This window comes from Ascaphus truei, chromosome 4 (assembly GCF_040206685.1).
Source record: "Ascaphus truei isolate aAscTru1 chromosome 4, aAscTru1.hap1, whole genome shotgun sequence".
In the NCBI taxonomy this organism is placed as follows: domain Eukaryota; kingdom Metazoa; phylum Chordata; class Amphibia; order Anura; family Ascaphidae; genus Ascaphus; species Ascaphus truei.
In genome coordinates, this window is record NC_134486.1 from 312,411,506 (window position 1) to 312,435,168 (window position 23,663).

The following is a 23,663-nucleotide window of genomic DNA, read 5'->3' on the forward strand; positions in this document are numbered from 1 at the left end:
AAAAAAAAAACATCTCCAATAATAAAAAGGTAGAAATCTTCAGTTGCCGCACTGTTCTAATAGAGCCTCTTTACAAGACAATGTTGTTATTAATCTGCAAATAAACAAGAAATTTGCATGCACAACGTTTCGGGGGATCTCCCTAAAGTTAAATATTTACATCCATAGGATCACCGAAATGTTGTGCGTTATTAATCTGCAAACAAACATATTTAACAACAATGTCTTGTAAAGAGACTCTTAGAACAGTGCAGCAATTTGAAGATTTCTACCTTTTTACTATGATTACGTGGCAGACGTGGGATCCCGGCCACCCTGCACCTCACAGAAGAAAATTACAGCCATTTCAACAGCGTGCATAACAGGACTTGCGATTAAGTGTACTGGGTGAGCTTAAAACCAAAAAGGAAGCAATTGCAGAAATCCCAGCAATTGTTTTGTTTTTTTGTCAATTGGTACCAATTGCTGGGAGGTTTGTGACTCCTCCTCCCTAATTTTACCCAGCCCACTTTTAATAGCAGGTGTCATTGCACTTAGGAATGACCAGTGTATTGAGACATTTCTTCCTCCGTTCGAGGTGGAGAACATTTACAGGTAGTGTAGGACCTGCAGAAAAGGTGATATGGTTGCAAGCTTGTAATGCTTTGGCCAAAGAATTGAACTATATTACCCTTATGAGAATAAATAGTATTCAACGATAATTTGTCAGATCTAATGTAGGATTGGAGTTTTTTTTTTGACTTTGGTTGTATTACATTGTCATTAACTCAGTAGCACTTACATTGACAACTACATTGTGTAGTAGGTTAGGGTTTTGAGCCGACTGGAAATGAATAAATACTGTTATCATGTGATACAAAGTACTGACGAGATTGTGGTGTCACTGAATCCAGAAACGAGCAGTTTACATCCTCTGCTATTTCCCTGCGTGCCAGCCTGTGCACAGAACCCCATCTCCCCCAGGAAAACACAGGAGAATATCCATCTCTCTTACATTCACACGTGCTGTATGTTCTTGCTTCAGTTCTGCCGATATTTCAGAATATTAAATGTTTTTTTATTCTCACTAATTTTCTGCAAGTCAAACCACAAGGTGTCAATATTATATAAATGAAAAACCATTTTTGGTCCAGAACCCCCAGAAAACGTCACTTATTTAGTCTTGGAGATTGACATTACTGCAGCTCATATGAAAATCATGGACATCAATGATAACAAGCAGAGCCACCCTTGGGATCAACAACTTATCTATTGATACTACAGGAAATCCCTCACATTTTAGTTGGTAAAAAAAAAAATTTACTCTCCAAATCTGATTTTAAGATCAAATATTAGGGCACTCTGGTGATTTATCAGCATTAAAGCGCCATAATAATTTAAACATGAACATCTCAACAATATGCCACCTGACATCAAAGAGAAGCAGCAGGCCATGTGAACATTTGAGACCTGTTTACCAAGTAACTTTTTGTAATCATCTTTAGTTTTGAGAGAGATTGATGTGACATTTAAGTGATGTGGTGCTATGGGTTCCCAGCTTGTAGCAAAAAAAAAAAAAAAAAAAATGCAACAATTTAGGTACAAATAGGTGATATTTATGACCCCCGCCACCCAATTATAACTGCCATTATATTTTTACAGGGGCTTGAGAAAGGGCATCATGCCTCAAACATTGCATATTTGTGTGTTTTGTAATGAAGAATAAAGAAATTAAGTTTTATTTTATTTTCTTTGATCTACCATTATATCTGTGTGTTCTGGCAAGTATTAACAAACAAATGACATGCTCGGCTTCCAGCTGCCCCAAACCTAAATGGCATATGACCAGCTATTTCCACCATCCACTCCCCCCATTTCTGGTCTTTAATTTTTACGGCGTTTTACATTTGTCCAGCTAACCCAACAGAAATGGAATCTATGTCAGACTGCAACTTACCTTGTAAGTGTGACTTCAAATTGTCCCAATATTACTGACTCATTAGCTAATTCAACTGTAATAGGTTTATTAAAATGGTTTATTTAAAAAAAAAAAAAAAAAAGTCTTCAGTCTTTGAACCATTAAAATGATCTGGTCTTTAAAAGAAGTGCCAAATAAAGCACTACAGGTAGCATTGAGTGACAATACTGCACCATTAACAGAAAATAAGAACATGAACCAGCAGTTAATACAGATGTAACACCCGCTATTTTTAACCATGGCATGTAATAGCGCGTTTACTGCGACACTAGGCCGGCGCGTGTAGAAAATAAAAAGCATTCTTGCCTTTTTTGTTTTGTTAAAAATGCAGTAAAAGTTGCTAAATGTACATAAATTCTCACGTAACTTGGATTCCAGAATAGGGACGTGCAGAGTCCCTATTGGGACTGATCATTTACAGTGTTAACGTGCCACCAGGGTTTTTGTTTGCCTTCCTCTGGATAAAAATACTGTATATACAAATATAGGATAAGTATCTGCCATCTAAATTTAGCATAGCTTGAACTTGACAGACAAGTCTTTTTCAACCTTTTCTATGATGGAACTAGAATTCTCAATATATTTCTCCCGAGAATTTGCAAAGCCCTTGCACATGCTGAAAATGTGTACGGTGTCCCAATTCCCAAACAGAAGTTACACAAGAAGTTACGTAAAGTGCATAACTGTCACAGCAAGTTTACAAATAAAGAATGCTTTCAATGTTGTAGGGCAGTCCTGGTGGAACTAACTGCTCAACAGTTAAAGATCAGCTCTGCTACATTTGTACGTGCAGGAGATCTGCGACCTTCAGAGGGGGCAGTTTTATCGGCTGCTAAACAAAAAAATTCTCTGGTGGACGAGCAGCTTCGAGCAAAAGTTTCCAAATACATATTTTACACTGTACATTGATCCTTCATTAATTCGTTCTGGTTCTGTATTACGTTCCTTCTGAGATACTCATGGGTATTTCTGCACAGTAGCAATTGACCCCGTCGAATGCTGGAGCGCTGTATCCTCGCTCCTCATAGCAATCCTGGGTTAGGTTCGCTTTAGCGTTTTCTTACTCCTCTCAGACTCTCCCCATGCTGCTGTAATCAGCATTTTGATGCTAGGAACCGTCAACATTTCAAGTCATTCATACCCAGTGCTGACCTTCATAATACGCAGACTTTACATTGTCACGGCAGGAATGCCTACGAAAACAAATAATTTGGCCTTCCATACACAATATTACTGCTTTGGGCATTCAGTTGTAAACGTGCTTTCCACTGAATTGCCAGAGTACTTTCCATGACAGCACCGTTCTGCATTGGTGGCTGGCTTAAGGCGACAGAGGAATATAATACAGGACTTTTTTTGTTTAATTTTTTCCTTATTTTTTTGTTTTTTTTAATTGTCCGATTTGGTCTTTCATTTGGCAAATGTCACACACTGACAAGTCTCTGTTTGAAGTTTTTGCTGGGTTCCGCTGCTTCTAACTTGGTAGTGTCTTTTCTGGGTAATCCATAGGTGTATATTGACACACACACAAGTAGGGCGCCTACAGAGAAAGTTGATGCTAAAATAAAAAAGATAAAAAATACATATTAAAAATGGTTGCAATATACCGGGGGTAGCCAACGCCAGTCTTCAACGGCCACCAACAGGTCAGGTCTTCGACAGCCACCTGTGCTGACGCAGGATATCCTGAAAACCTGACCTGTTGGTGGCCCTTGAGGACCGAAGTTGGCCACCCCTGCAATATGCAATCAAAACTTTCAGTGTTAGACCCCACTGCAAGCACCCCGACACTAAACGTCCGTATTCTCCCCACTGCCAGCCAGGCCTGAAACACACCGTGCGCCCGTGGCAATGAAACGGTTAACACGTAGCACAGACATTCTTTTTCTTCTATTACTGTCACATCCCATATGATTATTTTCAGTACTAGATTATTACGTTCCTACATTTTCAGCATTCAGCCAACAGTGTTCTTTGATTTATTAGATGATCAAAGCCATAAGTAGCGTTTTTCAGAGCAAGTTTCAATGGGGGCATACCAGTAATTTTGGGCAAAGGTGTCTGCTTGTACAGTTCGGCTTTTAAAAGTAAATGTGACTATAAAAAAAAAACAACAAGCAACTAGTGTCGTATTTTTTCCATTGGGATCACGACCCCTTCAGTGCGCAACGTACATTCACCAAAGTGGCATTCCCGGGGGGGCCCTTATACTGTACGTCACCACACCTTGCGTGTTTTTTTTTTTTTTTCCAACTTTGTATTTTATTAATTTTCATTTAAAAGGTACAGCAGTTGGTACCGCATTTGTATTACATATTATTATACATATCATAGCTTAGCATGGTCAATCTTCTCTATAATATGTCTGCTTCGTTTAGTGTAACCAATCAAATGCACATATAAACACAGCACCAAGACTCGGGAGGGGGAGGGGGAAGGATGACACATGAGGAAAAAAAAGGGGGGGGGAGAAGGAACCCTGGATTCACATCCGCGAATTCTTCTGTGGATCACTTCCTCTCCTGAATTGCAATCTCCTTGTAGGTGTTTCCACCCACTCTATAATTTCCATGTGTGCTGCCTGCGCACTCTGGCTAACCTCTCCAGATGGAACATTGGTCACCTCCATCTGTCTCGTCTGTCGTCTCTCTATGCTTGCCACTATTTGTCAAAGGACAAATACGCTCCTTGCGTGTTTTATGGGGCTGTACGCGAAGGAATACCACACTGAAGGGACGCGCGCCCCCCCGCCCCCATGTCACAGCCGGCCCGATGGATGGTACTGAAACAGCAACACATGATGCAGGAGTCCCGGAGGGTCCGTGGCCAGAGGTGTGGTACGACCCTCCAGCACTGAAGGGGTTAAAGCAGCAACCCTCCCAGAAGCCTATACAGGTTTAACTCACACAGGTCTGTTTTATAAGTAAGATATAAAAGAACATACTTATCTGTAAGCCAAAGAGCATCACAGATGCAATGGTTGAAAGGACAATCGCTGCTGCTGCAGAGAAACCCTTCATAATATTATCGGTGTATTTTACAACGACTGAAGTGTAGAGACCCCCAACACTAGCCAGTACTGCAAGAAAAGACAAAAGCAAACGTGTCATCAGCAGCAATCTGGCAGCACTCTACAATTGCCCCCACCCCCATCCCAGTGATCAGTTTCAGAAAACCTAGGTACTTACAAATTACAATCCCGACAAGGTAACTGTAGCCAAAGAAAAATCCCTTTTCAATGACCTGTGCACCGTCTGACACGTAGACACCAACTAATGTCACCGCAATGCCAGAAATGTACATCTGAATGTTCCTCACCCACAGGGAAGTGTCAGAACTCTTTAATACCTTCTCAAAATACACTCCTGAAAAAGAAAGACACGTTATTCCGACTAATGTTAAGTTTTTTTTTTTACAAATGGGCACAAATAGTTTTACTAAATCAGTTTTTAAGTTGAAGATACACAAACATGCAAAAAGACTTCAGCAGTACATTTGTTACAGCAAAACTGGCTTTTCTACATTATTCATCTGCCTAAAGCAGGGTGGAAAGCACAGAGGCATGAGGAGCTGAACTATGCTATTTCCAGCTTAAAGGACCTTCCTGCTTTCCGAGACATTTACCAGTGAAGTTATTGCGTTTCAATCTCCTCCAGGAGGAACAAAAAGCAGGCCAACAGCAAACCGCAACATCATCGGTTGCAGCTCCTTGTTGGAAGTACTTTTATGTCCCTTTTAAAACTAGAAAGTAATGCCTGTAACTTCAACGGTAAGTATCTCGGGAACAGGAGCAGCACTTAGCTGATAATAGCAATGGGTCAGTTCTGCAGGATCCCCTAGGCCTCTGTAGCAGCAAAACCTCAAATCCGTTCTGTCACATTGGTATCCAGGTAAAAGGTTGGCTATCCACCACAAACTAAGGTTTACATCACATTTCTACATGACTTTTACTAAAGTGCATTACAATAGTAAATATAAATTCAAAACAGACACTCAAATATAATACTAAATGGCCTTACTAGATCAAATATTTATAGCAATAACAGTGCCACAATCAGGTGATACATTAGTACAGAGAAAAATCAGACGTGACTAATCGGAGGCTTCCTTGATTAATTAAGAGTAAAAAAAGAAAGTACAGCTGAATCCCGTTATAACGCAGCGCTCAGGGTCCACCCGATGTGACGCGTTCTAACCAGATCGCAAAAAAAATATATCCGATGTTTCGCGTCCGCCGCGTACTGTACCTGTACCCTGCATCCTCCTCCTCTCAGCTCGGCGCTCTCCCTCGCTCCTGACGTCACAGAATCCACGGCCCAATCATGCCCCGGGTAGAGGTCAGTGGGCGGGACCGTCCAAAACGATGTGCTCTGGATGTGCTGCTCACGCCGGAGCAGAGGAGGAGGGGGGATGCCAGAGCAGAGGAGGGAGGGGGGCGCCTGCACCCGCCCATGCACCGCAACCAGCATGATCCAAGGTAGGAGAGGCAACCACTGCGTTTTGTTTTTGTGCTAAGGGGGAAAACGGGAGCCACATACAGACCGCGTTATAAGAGGATCCACGTTGTAGCGGATCGCGCTATAACGGCGTTGAGCTGTATATTCTAAAACAATGAGCAGCCCGTAGAGTGACAGCTAAGATAATGAAATGGGTCAAAAGGTCATGTTTAACATACCAGCAAACCCAGAGCACAACACTGCAACAGCCACTGCACCAAAGCCCAACAGGGGGTTCTGTTCAACCTGTGAAGTGACAAAATGCAAAAATCAGGTGTGCAAAACTCCACTATGTAGACACAGCGGACATGTCTCCTGCTATGCAGAAATGCCTGAAGGAGGGACCATGAACCTGAAAACATGTCTCTTTATAACCCATCATTTAGTCAAGAAGGGCATCATCTAATAAACTGCATGCATCTTCTGTTGGTCATCATAGTACGTGCCTCCGGCTGCATGAGCAAAAACTCACAAAACCAAGCCCTTCACGTCACACTGACTCAGGTAGCATTTCTGTGGCCAACAGTCTATGCTATTTTTTCCCCCCATAGTCTCTAATGCAAAGGTGGGCAAACCACAGCACAACCTGTGGCTCCTTCAGGGGCTCCAACATTACTTACAAGGACATATCTATTTGGTATTGAAGTGTCCAATGTATTCTTAAATAACATATCAAAAGTATATTAAGGAAATTTGGCTTTGCACCTTGATAATAAGACAGCAACCACACTACTGTCACCATTAGCTCAGCTTTCCCACCACTGCTGCAATGGAATAAGATGTGCCAGTGTCTCAACTACCACTATGATTTGCATGGGTGACTGTGAAGACCCAACACCGTAGACTCGTTTCTCAGCAATTTACACAGATCTTTGGCAACACCCTTCAATGTCATCATTAAAATGGTGCGATACAGACAGATGCAAGCAGGGTTCAACTTTCCAGTCTACTCATTTTCCAACTATTTGGCTGTGATATTGGTTTAGCGGTGGAACTCTTCCCGTGGGGGGGGGGGGGGGGGAGATGAATAAACATTTATTGTGAAGACAGCAAAACCATCACTACTCTGGTATATAAAAACATGCATCTCAACTATATTGTACACGAGAAAAAAAAAACAATCCAAGAATTACAAGGATATACCTCGGAGATATTATAGAATATAAAAGAAAGAGAAGTATTTCTGTAGAAGGAATGAAAGCAAAAGTATTAAAGATTCAGGCATCACTAGAGTATTACACTTTTTATTTTTCATGTCACCTTAGAATGGCAACATTTCCCAGGTGACTCTTAGGTGCAGGAAAAAGGCAAACCACTTAAGGGAGTGTTTCCCCGAGTCATTTGATCTTGCAGGGCGGATGCCCTTATCCTCTTATGAACATGAAAAAGGTCTCTTCAATGCCCGATAATGAAAGGACTAGTGCTGAAAGCACAATAGCTTTGAGTATGCAACGTCACGAGCAGGAACCTCGAGCGGTAAAGGTTCGCTGTGACATGTGTAAAGTCACGTACTGTATTTGAATAATTTTGGGTGAGGCTCAAATGTCAAATATGTTCTACAATTATGCAAACCACCCGCTTCTGCTCATGACATGGATCATGAACAGCAATACCACACCTGTCTAAACAGTGTTAATCCTTTTGCTACTACAGCACATTCAATATTTGTGTGTTTAATAGGCACTCATATATGCTTTTGCAATAGAGAATATACTTTGTAGTCTCCCTCTGTCATCTCAAGCTCCCACGCTGTCAAAAGATTTAGAAACAAAATCTACTTAGGCGTCAAAGCCTTTTCAGGGTTACACAAAGAAAATATGTTGCTTTAATATTCCCCGATTTCACATATTGCTCTATTCCTTTTTGTATCAAGTTTTTTTTGTGTGTCAATTTAGCTCTGCTAGCATCACTTAGGGATTTAGGGGAGTGAGTTTTGGAGCAAACAGAAGATTAGCCAAGAGCAATAACAAGAAAGGGGTAAAAAAGCTCTATTACAATCTTCATACTGTACATATGTGCAGCTGCAAAACAAATCACTTTCACTGTAGTATGCAAACTGCGCCATCTTGACACATATGCCCTTCACGTCAAGAAAAGTAATCTGACACAAAGATGTACAAAGATTATTTTTTTTGTCTGTACGTCACAAGAAAAAATTCTTCATGTTGTAAATGTGCAGTGCTCTTCACCTGCTCCCTATGGTAATAGAAGTTAATATTTTAACGTGTCTATGATTAGTTTTCACATTTGGCAAAAGAGCTGCCTGTCATTACCCAAAAAAATTTAAAATGACAAAAACTGTATTTATATACTATAAGAAATGTCATGTACTTTTTATTTGTGCACAGCAGGTGTGTGTAGCTTATTATTGGTGATACACTGACTTTCCTATTTCCTAATCTGTTACCCCTGAATATAAAGCTTGGACATTTCCCATACATAAATAATTAACCTGAGGCACATTTAATAGAAGGTCAGCTGCTTTGAGAAGATTTGTAAGAGATGAGATACTCAGATCTCTGCTTTGTACATGGGGAAAATGTCACGACTCCAGGCTACCTCAGGCTACGGCTCAAACTGGATTTCACTCCAGCCCTTTGACGAGGCAAATGTGATACTCAGAGTTAAAGCAAAATAAATGTTTGATGTGTCTCTCGAATCTAAAGCGACTTACCTGTACTTTCGTGGCCTCCACCGGGCTGTACTGCACAAGTGTCACCCCTCCACACAAGATGAACACCGAGATCCACTGCAGCTTGCTCAGCGAGCGCTGGAGCATTAAAACGGTACACAAGGCCGTGCATGGGATTTTCAGCTGGTAGGTCACCTAAAAAGAATAACTTTGTGGTGAGCATTTCTATCAAAAAGACACAGTCAACGGTACTTTGTGTGGTACTATGATCCCCTACACCAAAGAGCTTGCAATCTAATTTTGGCAGAAGACGCGGGATGTGACTTGCTCAAGTGAAAGCAAGTTAAATCATGGAGATGAATCCAGTAGCGTTGTTGGCATATTGAGGTAATAGAGTTATGTCCCAAGAACATCCCTGCAATAAACCGTCTTGAATAATACTAGTGCCCAGACCATGTGCTTCCAGGAATCATTTAAAGAGGCACTGCACCTTTGGTTGAGGGAGGAAATAGATTTAATGCAACCATAATAATAATTCTGAGTGCATGTATGCATGGCTAACATCTCCAATGCTCTTCTTCAATTCGCTGTTGCTTAAAAAAATTGAATATCAGGGTAATAGAGAGAACCTCGCTCAAACCCCAAATGTGTGGTGCTGCCTGGGAGTGGGTAGAACAAATGGAGAGTTGGTGTAGACTTAAGAGGACAGAATACACACATAGAATCCCTAATAGTGGCGCACTGCAGACCAATAGTTATATTATAATAAGGTCTAGGCACGACAGTGTATAAACAGTTAATATTAAATTTATTAATATTAGTGTAATATTAATTAAAATACTATAAATCCATAGGATATAGATGTATGGTTTCTATGAGAGTATAACTGTTATATGGCTAGTTATCCATACATCCAAAAATTGATCCAGATAATCGGGTCAGGGTATATGTATACCTAGAATGGATGTATGTCCCATTCACTCGTGTCAAGTTAACTGTGAGTGAAAGGTGGGGGTGTACGTACCTCCTATGCATTAGTGTCAAGCATAAATAGCTACAGCTATACTCTGAATTGTCCGGTATAGTTGGTGTGGAAACTAGTATATGGATTACTTAATAGATTATATGAGTATAGTCCTATCCCCTGGTATGCAGACGTCTCTGCAGCCAGAGGGTGTATGGAGTATATCCCTCAATTGGATGGATCAGTGCCTATCCTGTTTGGGGGGAATAACTGCTGTAGATCCTCTCTTTTCTAGATGGATAGAGTGTTGATCTATATATTACTACTCCACAAGACTGAAAATGCAGATAAGTAATCCATAAAAAATTGCTTGGTCAAACTAACTTGTTGACGCTGAGAGTATAACTCTAATATTACCAGTAGTGTACTATAAACTTGCAGTATAAGTATCTGTTGGGCATCTAGTGAGAAAGTTATAACCATATGTGACTAACTAGGATTCCCGTGCAGCTGTCTGATGGTAAGATAATACCCAGCTGTATGGTCTGCGCATGCGCAGTTAACGCAATGTAGCGTGTGATCTGCGGTGATTAGTAATTGTTTACACTGACACCGTTCCTGTTCCAGACTTGGAGTGGAAAACCGTTATACTCAAATGTAAGTATGTGTTATAAGGAGAAGCTGTTGTACTCTCTCACTAGATGCCCAATGGATACTTATACTGCAAGTTTATAGTACACTACTGGTAATATTAGAGTTATACTCTCAGCGTCAACATGTTAGTTTGACCAAGCAATTTTTTATGGATTACTTATCTGCATTTTCAGTCTCATGGAGTAGTAATATATAGATCAACACTCTATCCATCTAGAAAAGAGAGGATCTACAGCAGTTATTCCCCCCAAACAGGATAGGCACTGATCCATCCAGGGGAACTCTGTGACCCCCAATTGAGGGATATACTCCATACTCCCTCTGGCTGCAGAGACGTCTGCATACCAGGGGATAGGACTATACTCATATAATCTATTAAGTAATCCATATACTACTAGTTTCCACACCAACTATACCGGACAATTCAGAGTATAGCTGTAGCTATTTATGCTTGACACTAACGCATAGGAGGTACGTACACCCCCACCTTTCACTCACAGTTAACTTGACACGAGTGAATGGGACATACATCCATTCTAGGTATACATATACCCTGACCCGATTATCTGGATCAATTTTTGGATGTATGGATAACTAGCCATATAACAGATTTATACTCTCATAGTAACCATACATCTATATCCTACTCTTTCGAATCTGGATTTATAGTATTTTAATTATTGTTACACTAATATTAATAAATTTCATTTTAACTGTTTATACACTGTCGTGCCTAGACCTTATTATAATATAACTATTGGTCTGCCGTGTGCCACTATTAGGGATTCTATGTGTGTATTCTGTCCTCTTAACAGTCTACACCAACTCTCCATTAAAAAAATTGAATACACAGAAGTTGCAGGAATATTTGCAAATATCTGCTTGGACTATGAGGTGCAATCTGCAGCTGTGTCTCCTGTGCTACTTGTGGCATTACTACCCACCTGATAAACTGCTGCATCCAGATTGCTCAATGCCACGAAAGCCATGTTGTTCTGCAGAGCGTACACTACAGAGGGCACACACAACTTAAGCATTTCCACCGGGCTTCCCCAGACATTTTCTTTTAAAGATGCTATCAATCTACTAAGGCTTCCAGTTTCTCTACATTGGAAGAGAGAATATTTTATTATACATAGTATAATGCATGCAGCTATATAGAGAACACAAGAAGTGCAATAACAGAATGGCTTATAATCCATTTTAGTGCGTGACAAGGGGAAGTTACCTGCCCAAGGTCACCCCAAAGTAGCATGCAGTGAAAACCAGCTGGTTTACAATTTAGATGTCATTGCATTCAAAGCAAGAGATGCATATTTTTTCCCCATCCCTTTAAGACTACTGCAAGGAATTAGGGAAGCGTATTAAATTGTGTTCAGCTTAATGAGCTTCCCTAATTTCTTGCAGTATTAGTCAGAAAACATGCGTTTAAAACCAAAACAACAAAAAACTTCTCAATGATTTATTAGAAATTCCAAGCGGAAGTTTAAACCAAATTTCAGATTGATAAATTATAAGTCTGGCTGCCTTACTAGAAAAGTCGGCACATTGCCATAAGAGATACATATTTCTGTGCTATGCTGACATTTTATAGTGCCACAAAAATGGTGGCATGGGGAAAGAGTTGGGACAACTACAAATAAAAGGAGCACTGCTATATTGGTGAACACGTCCTGAAATAAGGATATGTACAGTAGCACAAGATCTGCAATGAAACAGCCACAAGACACTAATCACAACTCAACGGTGAATGGCAAACGTTAATTGTACACTTATACAGACGCCTTCAGAGTGTAAAGAAAAAAAACCTGATAATGGTCTTAACCACTGTAGGTTGTTTTCCTGAGGCGGAGATTAAATCTACAGATGTAGATGAGAGACTGTGTGTGAGGAGTTTCTAAAATGTGCAAGAGACATTCCTTGTGCCGCACAGTAGAACTATTCATGAGCGGGCGTGTCCAACCAAGGCGACGGCCCTTTGGTCTGAAATCATTCCTTGTGTCTGACAAAAGGTCCCTAAGCAGCACGTTTTTCTACACAGCTATTTTTAGATATAAAAGTACATTAAAGATAACCTGTATGAATTGCAAAACCCAGGCGAATCAATACCTAAGGGTAACAGGAATACGGACACAGAAATTCCACCCAAAAGCTACAGACATTCTGTGTTCCAACGAACCAAGTGTCAATAAGAAGTGTTATATTGGTAGCTGGTTTAAGAGCTGGAGCAACATCCAAGTCGTGAAGGTTTGGAACCATATTTACAAAGAAGTGTTAAGACAAAAGACATCTTATGGCTCCATAGGCATCTTACAGCTCAGTCACTTGGTGCTTGAAGAAGCAGGTCCGGCCTACACTTTTTTTCTGAACCACATTACTTTCAGCTCAGAGGACCCCTTGCGTTCTGAGATACTTCTCTCCGTAGATGCTGCCGGTAACATGCCCGGCTGGGTGAACAATATGGAGGCTTAAATCTCCCGCAGCACAGGAGTCAAGAAGCAGCTGCAACGTTATCCATTGTGACATATTGGCACACGTTTGAGGATATCAGAATTACAAACGGAGCTAATTGCAATCTACTTGCAGGCATAAACCATTAAGATTAGGTAAATATAAAATGCATTTTACTATCCTGCAAAGAAAAAAAGCATAAAATATATATTTTTTTTAATTCTCTCAAAAACCAAGTGCGCCAATAACCTTATACTCAACCCAATAAACAAGTCACAGCTATTAACGTGGTCTCAGGACGTACTGTCCCTTGAGTTGGACCTGTAGGCGGTGTGCTGTATCCAAACCATCACAGGCCCAACACTTTCCTGGGTCACGTTAATGTTTGTTTTTGTGCCATCTTTCCCACTGACAAAAGCGCTTTCCACTTTAATTCTTCCTTGCATTATCACGTCTTAGAAAGGCATAACAGGAGTATAGAAAACAGATATGTAATCTTCAACCTTGGTCAAGAAAGCATTCCTTCGTAATTTGAAATTGGTGTGGAACACTGAATTGGCCAACTCCAGTACTCAAGGGCCACCAACAGGTCAGGGTTTAAGGATATCCCAGCTCCTGCATCGGTGGCTCAGTCAATGAGTTGGCCATCCCTGGGTTAGACTATTCTAGATATCTCACCTTTACACACAATAATATACTTGCTATATGACTATAGTAGACATAGGCAGAAAGACTATTTAGAAGGCTCTGGTTAAGTGGTGAACTATATATTAACACATTTACAATGACAGGTCAAGTTTAATTATGCTCATTTTCACTTCATAGCCATTCAATTTGTCAAAGATAAATGTATAATTATATTTAACAAGTCGAGTGTGGCACAGCTAGCATTTTGAAGGATTGCTAGTCAATGCGGCTAATGTGAGATTTCTTTTGATAATGGCTCATAAAATCGGGGAAACAGTGGCATGAGAAAAGATCACAATGACAGCAGACGTAAGTACACCAAAGGGGAGTGAGTGCCTCTGAAAGTTTTAGACACATAAAATTTAACAGCTGTATAATATTGCATAAAAAGTATTTCTGATATGCTCCTAGTTTCTCCCAGGAATCTGGTGCCAGCTAATTTTGATTTGTGTCGCTGCAAGTATCAATCGAGCTGCCGTGTATTTTAACTCAACAAAAACTTTTTGGTTTTGATTTTCCAGAAACATAGGGAAATTTCTCTTGCTCAAGTGTAGCTACGATGAAGAACAGAGGCAGATCTGTGTTTGCTACAGAAGCTGCAGAAACCAGAAGGATCAATGAGTAAACATAACACAATAAGATTAGAAACCCGAGATTGCCAACAGCCAACTCCTTGTGAGATTTTAATCATTTGATATAGCTTGTTATAACTTTCTCACTAGTAACTGTTTGTAGTAGTAGTTGCATTCACATGACCAGTTTAAAAAATCAAACTATCGAGCGGGATCGATACGTTACTACATGGAAGAAAGGACCAACACAGCTACCTGCCCTTCTTTGCTTTTTTTAAATCAGTGTTTTTCAACCAGGGTTCCCTGGGTATCCCTAACAGTTCCCTGCAATCCTCAGGTCATTTGAAAATTGTACCAAATACAGAAGAATTTACAATGCATCTGATCTCAGACGCGCTATTAGAGAGGGTTGGGGTTCCTTACAATGCATCTGATCTCAGACGTGCTATTAGAGGTTGGGGTTCCTTACAATGCATCTGATCTCAGACGCGCTATTAGAGAGGGTTGGGGTTCCTTACAATGCATCTGATCTCAGACACACTATTAGAAGGGGTTGGGATTCCATAGAATTTCAAAATATAATTATAGAATTCCTTTACCAAAAAAAAGGTTGAAATCCACTGGTTTAAGTAAACAGGCTTTTCTCAGCTCTCCTGCCAGAGACACAAGTATAGTACAGTTCCAAAGTGTGGCAGATAGGATCAGGCGAGGAGAATCCTGCTTGTGCAGCCAACACACCAGAGAAACCAGTTCTTCAAAATGCAGGTCTCCTCCAGAACAGAGGTACACTCACAAGTTCATAATGCAATTGTTCATTTATTGTGACAGCCAAGAACAGACGAGGAACAACGTTTCAGGTCCCATATGGACCATTCATCAGGTCCCTGATGAAGCCTGGATATCCTGACCTGTTGGTGGAGTTGACCACTCTTGATCTAATAATAAACAGATTTATTTAAAAAAAAAAAAAAAGATTTCTAATTGAAATGCTGCTTTAACTGCATGTGTATATCTGCACTGAATTTTGACATTCAGCACCCACGGTGATGCAATACCTGTCACAGCATCTTATGCATACATAGTTCACAGGGCAGGTCACCATGCATTATAACTCGAAACACATACATGCTATCTTATGCACGTGACAGTTACCACTAGTCAAACCTTGAGAAAGCGCCGTTTGGTGTGAAACGCGTGGGAGGATTTTTTTTTTGGTCTTTTGTATTCCAATATGTCTTGAATAAAGTTGTTTTATTTTTTTTCTAATTCATTGAGTCCGTCACATTTGTTGCCAGCCGCGACTCCGCACGCATTCAATTTTTTGCCACCAATTAAATCATAGTAAGATTAAAAAATATTGGATGCAGAACTCTGGATATTTTGCTAGGTTGCTCAATATGAAAACAGTCTAGCACAGAAAAAGAAACGAGTGGTACTACTTACTTCGCCAAAATACACACACTGAGTAGTAACTTTATAACTTCTGAAATACAGACGGCCGTAGTGGAAAAGTACAGCTCTGATTTGACTGTTGTGGTTCTTGTGTAGCGTAGTAATACTGTGTATGCTGCAGCAATCAGCGTCATCACCAGCAAACAGTACAGCTTGAAGAGCAGGCTGACATTTTCTGAGGAGACACAAGAAAGGTAAGAGATGAAAAAAAAAAAAAAAATCTTCAGCATTTGAAGGTCTTCTCCAGATGCTCCATATTAAAAACATGCATGTGAATGCCTCTGGGTACAGCCATGCAAACAAATAAACCAACGAGCAATAGGGTAAAAAAAAAAGTATTAACTCAATGCAATTGTCTTTTTTGAACATTTTACTTAAAAGGGCAGTTAAATACTTAACTTATTTGCTTCCAGTTTAAAAAAAAGAATAGTTATAGTTGAAAAGGTTCCAGATGAAGGAAAAAATGCCAGTGCATCCCTCGCTCAGAAAAGGAGGTACTGGGACACAACAACCAATAGTTTTATTGAATGTTAAAAACCATGAAAGATAGCACAGGCAAAAACACTAGCGCGTTTCACACGCCGGGTGCTTTATCAATGTGTGAAACGCGTTAGAGTGTTTGTGCCAGTACTATCTCATGTTTTTTACAGTCAATAAAACTTTGTGTCATTATGTCCCAGTACCTCCTTTTCTGAACGAGTGGTGCACCGGCATTTTTTCCTTCATCTGGAACCCTTTGAACTACAGTATACCTTACTTTCGCCTGAGAGCACGCACAGCAGGAGATTGCCCAGCGGTACCGTGCATTTTTCAGCTATCAACATCATTGTGCTTTATGGTTAGAAAGTTGTTATTGTTAATATTAGAGATTCCAGCTGCAGGGTGACGTGGACGCATCGGGTCACGGTTAACACGTGGCTTCACCCAGGCAAACGGTACTTATGTATTTTCACATTTAAGTACACGGAGACCGCATTCATATGGACTTTTTTTTGTGCTTACACATTACTCCTAGTGATGTCATTAGAGGAACTTTATTGGTATCGGTTGTGATACATATATACAAGCTGCATTTATGAGGAGTTCTTTGGAGCACCGGATTAGGGGCCCTGTTTCAACTCAATTTATTCTATATAAAAACAATTTAAAAAAAAATAAAATAAAAAAGAATAGTTCCCTTGATTTGAACTCATGAAACAGTAGCATCTTGCCCCAGACCATGTAATTCTCTTTTTTAATCCCCCTTTTTTTGGTAGGGTTAAAAATAACGATGTCTTAGGCCTCGTTCAGGGTGCTGGCTTCGGAGGGAGGGCGTGCTGCCGTGAGAAACAAAGTATTCAATTTGAATACTGGTTTTCAGGGTAGCAACTGCCCTGTCTCCGAAGCCAGGAGTTGAAGCTGACTACACTTTCAATAAACGAAAATTTCGTTTTTTGGAGCTGCAGCAGCGTCACAGGGACCAAGGCAGCCAATGAAATCATTCTTCAGAATGATTTCATGACTGCAACTTGGATACTTACCCTGCTGTGTGTAAGCCCGCCCCCTCCCCAACGCTGAAAAGTCTGCTGGGGGATAAACACAGATCGCCCAGCAAACTGCAGCACTGCCTCCCTCCCGCCCTCCCTCCGAGTCCTGCAGCTGGCACCCTGAACGAGGCCTTAGGCTCTAGGGTCTGAGGTTGCCATGGTAACCTTCACACTGCAATGGGGACAGCTCCATTTTAACCTCCTGGACACTTAATATTTCAAGCGGTTACATATAATGGAACGGAGCATCAGATCTATATAAAATAAACGCATTGGAAAAGGCAAGAGGAGAGCTCAAAGTGGGGGGGGGGGGAATGGAATGCAAAACAATGTTGATAAGCAGGAACTGTTGCTTTAATGCTAATATTATCTGCCTGTGGGGTAGTTAAGAGCACTATATGGAAATACCAGCAGTAATGAATGTATACGTTTCTCCTACACAATACAAAAAAGTGGCACATTAGCTAAAGTTGTAACATTTCTGATATGCAACTGTTTAATGTTGCAGTAGTGCAGTAGAAGGGCTGCATGCCGTGCCAAAGGGATTCACTTCTGGCCCTATTCACCACATTTACGCTAAAGCCAGGATTCATGAAGCCGCAATGCATGTTTATCCCACCTCGATCTGGGGGCGACAACTGCCGTTCAAGTCAATGGCAGTTATCTGGGTTTCATAACACGAGAATGTGATCAGAGTCATCGCTCTGATCACATTTCCGTGTTATGTATTGCTAATTATTTCCCTTTTGCACCTTTGTTGTCCCAGTTGTGACATTAATTTGGTTGAGCGGTTTCACATCTTTACATTAAATAAACCCTAATAACCTACTGCAGAGTATTTCCATAATGTAAAAGCTACTTTTCTGTTATAGAGAAAGTTACAAGCAGATTGTTGCCCCCAAAACATTTACAGGGGAGTGTGATATCTCCAGAGAAGGGAGACACTGGTAATGTCAGAGGGGCTGACACATTGTACAGCAAATGGTCTCATCGGTCACTAAACATGTTAATAAAAAAAAACTTCACTATGGGAGGAGCCTAAGCAAATTGTGTAGAATGCACTTAAAAATGTCATAAGTATTTCCATGTATTTTGCATCTTAAAAATAAATATATGTATTAAAAATATATATATATATCATGTCAAATAGTTGAAGGTACAGCAATTAGTTCACTTAATGGTCTTGACATTGCCTTTTATAATGAAGCCAACAAAGACATTGGAAACTTTACAAACGATCCGTTTTCTTCTAGGGACAAAGTATAGCTCAATTCAATGACCATCTTAACATTCAGGAGGTAGCCTGGTTTGAATGGTGTGCGTTGCTATCAACTGAATAGCAGGTGTAGAGAAATAGGTAAAAACACCGATAAGTGACCAAAGAGGGTCACTAAAAGTCCCTATAGTTTGCACTCATTAATAAATATCTAATATACATAAAGAACCAGTTTAATAACTAGTACCACTAAATTGAAAATGTTACGGACCAAATGGGGATTACCCACACAACCAAAACTATAACACAACAAAATATACAATTTTATTATACTAAAATATGCCGAAATGCATAAAATAACAACTACATTAAAAAGATCCCCTTGTGGGCGAAACAGAAAATGTGGGTGAATAAAGGTGCTTAGTTTGAACCTATGCTCATGGCCCCATAGAAATGTAAGGGGACAGAGTCCAAATTATACTAGCACAGCTTAATAGCCTCATCATAACATAATGCAGAGTAACAACCTTACACCACAGGATAGTTTCACAACGCTAGAGATAAAGCATATCCAGGACAAACATTGATATGTCAAATCTGAAATAATAACCACCATAGTGATGGTATAGAGTGGATACAATGAGTTAGGTGTACAGTAGGCTAAACACATATCCATATAGATGTTAATGGATTTGAACGGCTGTATAAAACTAGGTTGCCTCCCCTCTCTGTGTATGTGTGTGATCTCTCCCCTCTCTGTGTATGTGTGTGATCTCTCCCCTCTCTGTGTATGTGTGTGATCTCTCCCCTCTCTGTGTATGTGTGTGATCTCTCCCCTCTCTGTGTATGTGTGTGATCTCTCCCCTCTCTGTGTATGTGTGTGATCTCTCCCCTCTCTGTGTATGTGTGTGATCTCTCCCCTCTCTGTGTATGTGTGTGATCTCTCCCCTCTCTGTGTATGTGTGTGATCTCTCCCCTCTCTGTGTATGTGTGTGATCTCTCCCCTCTCTGTGTATGTGTGTGATACTGTATCTCCCCGCTGTGTGTATGTGTGTGATCTCTCCCGTCTGTGTATGATATCTCCCCTCTCTCTCTCTTTCTCTGTGTATGTGTGTGATCTCTCCCCTCTCTGTGTATGTGTGTGATCTCTCCCCTCTCTGTGTATGTGTGTGATCTCTCCCCTCTCTGTGTATGTGTGTGATCTCTCCCCTCTCTGTGTATGTGTGTGATCTCTCCCCTCTCTGTGTATGTGTGTGATACTGTATCTCCCAGCTGTGTGTATGTGTGTGATCTCTCCCGTCTGTGTATGATATCTCCCCTCTCTCTCTCTTTCTCTGTGTATGTGTGTGATATCTCCCCTCTCTGTGTATGTGTGTATCTCCCCTCTCTGTGTATGATATCTCCCCTCTTTGTGTATGTGTGTGATCTCTCCCCTCTCTGTGTATATGTGTGATCTCTCCCCTCTCTGTGTATGTGTGTGATCTCTCCCCTCTCTGTATGTGAGATCTCCCCTCTCTCTGTCTCTGGGTGATACTGTATCTCCCCGCTCTGTGTGCCGCTCACCTCGCAGCGCCATGCTCCCATCCGCTCCTCTCACTTCTTGCCTTCAGTTTCCCGGAGTCCGCATGACCCCGGATGTGACGTCACGGGCAAAGCAGCTGTCTTCGGAGGGGTGGGGAGAGCAGATAGAACGTCATCCTGTGTCACGTGACGTGCGAGCATATTTCAAACCTGAAATTGCCGTATGCGCAGTAGCAGAATTATATGACGCAGAAACAGAACTATATGACGTACCAGGCGCTACTTCGTGAGTTAATGCTGCTGTGTGCAGGCAGAGACTAAGCTAAATGTGTGCAGTGTGCAATGTTCTCCATACATAGTGGCATGAAACTACATACTCTATACATATATCCATATTATTATAGTATGTATTTATGTAGCAAGGTCCCCCCTCTTGCTCCCCCCCCCCCCCTCAGTCACCTCCCCTGCTGTGGGGGGATGTTGTGGGTGGCGACGGGTTCGCCGGCGGCTCCCTCTGCTGGGTGCCGCCATGTTGGTGGTGCGCGCGCATGCGCAGTAAGAGCTGCAGCGGCAATTATAGAGTCGTGCATTCGCAGTACACTATGCGCACACGGCGGCGGCAATAGAATAGGGGCTCTGCGGGGACTACAACTCCAAGCAGCCCCAGGGGCTGGAGTCACATGGGTGCAATCGGCCAATAGGGCGGCGAGAATCACGGCAGTTTGGAGAGAGACTTGGCGCGCTCAGAGCTGGTAGGCAGTCGCAGCTGGGAGATAGTTAGGGGAGGTTGTATGTGCCACTTGGCTTATATTTATTTAGACACCATCACGATGCATAAGGAGATCCATGTATATAATGCAATACAAACCTAAGCGGTCCAATTTTGCTCATCTTTGCAACCGCTATAAGGGTTTGCAAGAGGGTAAAATTAGAACCTCACTACTAATATTATAAATATCACCACGGGGGTAAGGGGATCCAGGTATACAGTTTAATAAATGCATGGATCTGCAATGACCGCTATGGGCAGACCAGCCAGCTATCACTTCACTCCTACTACACTATATCATAGTTATTTATATTTATAATTATTCATATGGCTTTCTTATAATTTTGTTTAGTGACACACATTATCCACCCAGATTGCTTTATTTAGACACTATCACGATGTATAAGGGGATCCAGGTATATAATGTAACACAAACCTAGATCTGTATTGACCCTTTGAGCAGATCATCTAATTTGATATTTCACTACTACAATACACACACACATGTGCACTATCAAAAGAGAGAACATCATTGTAATCATCCATTGGCTTGTAATCCCTATGTGCTATATATCTGCAATTAGACACACTATGCCGAGACACAATGATCTAACAACAGAATAAATATACTCACCATTACTTAACCTTTCTAATAGTAGTGGTACTTTTCAGCCAACGAGTAACACATTAAGCATATTTACCAACAATGCCATTGTTAAACCGACATCCCACACTCTCATACCCACGATTGACACCACACAACAAATTAGACAATACAGTCCACCTAGGATATTTATATCTTTATTATAGGGAACAAAGTTGTTAATTAATAGGACTTCAACGCTTTACCTGGTGCAAATACCAGATACTATCGCGGAATCACGGATAAAACCGCCCCCTGACGTTCAAAGGGGCGTGATCTTTCAATTATCTAAATTGTATATATACTCACCACCAAGCCCTCAGGGTAACTCCTCCTCCCCTGATGAAGCGTAACCCTACGTGAAACGGCCGTCGGGAAGTAACGTCACTAGTTGACGTCATCTGAGGTGGCGACATCCCCGCGATCCTAAGACCCTAGTGAAGACAGGCTTATATATACAGCGGTGCTGGATAAGAGATACACTGGCAATGAACCGCCGAGATCACAGATCATACCATTGGGCATAATGCATTGTCATCTTAGCTAGAAGAGGACTTATAAAGGTCCTAGATGTATATAGTCACTCTATTTCTGAATCGAAATACTGACCCACGATACAGTTCAGTTAGATGTGACAAGTAACTACAGGTTGTATCCATTACAATTAACTCAATACATTGACTGTATATACGAACTGGACACAGTGGTACTGCTATTCAAATTTGTATGCAGCACAGATAATAAAGTTTACCAGCTGCACACTATATAAAGATATACAGCCTGTTGTTTATTTACAACCCAGGGGATTATTTAAGGATCTCATTACTAGTTCGGTAAACAATAGATTATACCGACAGAGATGTCTGTGAGTCAACAGGACATACGTTAACTTGGGTATATTCCTGATACAATTGTTGATCACAATAGCCACCTCCGTTTTGAGGGATTTTAAAAGTATGAATGTTATGTTCGTGTTTTTAAATAATTAACTAAATAAAAATGTATTATTTTTCTGATCGGACCTGGTGGGACTCAAAGGGTTACTTAATCCCCATATACATTGTAATGCAGGTAATTTGAACCTGTCAGATCATTGTTATCTAACTCTACTTTATTTGGCATGAGTGCTTTTGTTTCTTTGGGGAAAAAAATCTGGATCATATCTGTAATTAAATTTTCACGTGACGTGCGAGCATATTTCAAACCTGAAATTGCCGTATGCGCAGTAGCAGAATTATATGACGCAGAAACAGAACTATATGACGTACCAGGCGCTACTTCGTGAGTTAATGCTGCTGTGTGCAGGCAGAGACTAAGCTAAATGTGTGCAGTGTGCAATGTTCTCCATACATAGTGGCATGAAACTACATACTCTATACATATATCCATATTATTATAGTATGTATTTATGTAGCAAGGTCCCCCCTCTTGCTCCCCCCCCCCCCTCAGTCACCTCCCCTGCTGTGGGGGGATGTTGTGGGTGGCGACGGGTTCGCCGGCGGCTCCCTCTGCTGGGTGCCGCCATGTTGGTGGTGCGCGCGCATGCGCAGTAAGAGCTGCAGCGGCAATTATAGAGTCGTGCATTCGCAGTACACTATGCGCACACGGCGGCGGCAATAGAATAGGGGCTCTGCGGGGACTACAACTCCAAGCAGCCCCAGGGGCTGGAGTCACATGGGTGCAATCGGCCAATAGGGCGGCGAGAATCACGGCAGTTTGGAGAGAGACTTGGCGCGCTCAGAGCTGGTAGGCAGTCGCAGCTGGGAGATAGTTAGGGGAGGTTGTATGTGCAGGGCGTCTGTGACCCCTGCACTAGGCCAGAGCCCCCTGATAGGCCCAAGACTGTCTGAACGTGGGACCCTCCAGCTGGATACCACCCACGCGGAGGAGGACCCACCACAGATGCAGAAGCCATCGCTGGATGAGTGGATTCTGCACAGATATCCATCAGCGGGCCCGGGTGCTGGAGCACCCGGCAGGTACCTATATCTTGAAGTGCACCAACCAAGTACACACACCATAGTGACAGCACTGACCACATACAGGGGTGGGGGTTATATTCTCATGGACACCAGGGTGGTTGGGTGCCTGAGGGCCCCGTCAGGTACTGTGGACACGGTGTG

At 41.5% G+C, this 23,663-nt stretch overlaps 1 protein-coding gene across 1 annotated transcript; it reads right to left on the reverse strand.

Annotated features, from left to right (window-relative positions):
• Positions 1-2,049: 2,049 nt before the first annotated feature.
• On the reverse strand, positions 2,050-20,523 carry SLC35A1 (solute carrier family 35 member A1). The gene is made up of 8 exons (XM_075597852.1): positions 20,171-20,523; positions 15,857-16,040; positions 11,648-11,807; positions 9,128-9,280; positions 6,633-6,699; positions 5,146-5,322; positions 4,902-5,036; positions 2,050-3,515 (listed from the first exon to the last, which is right to left on the reverse strand). The coding sequence occupies exons 1-8, from the start codon at positions 20,181-20,183 to the stop codon at positions 3,382-3,384; spliced, it is 1,023 nt and encodes a 340-aa protein (XP_075453967.1). The 5' UTR covers positions 20,184-20,523; the 3' UTR covers positions 2,050-3,381.
• Between the last annotated feature and the right edge of the window lie 3,140 nt (positions 20,524-23,663).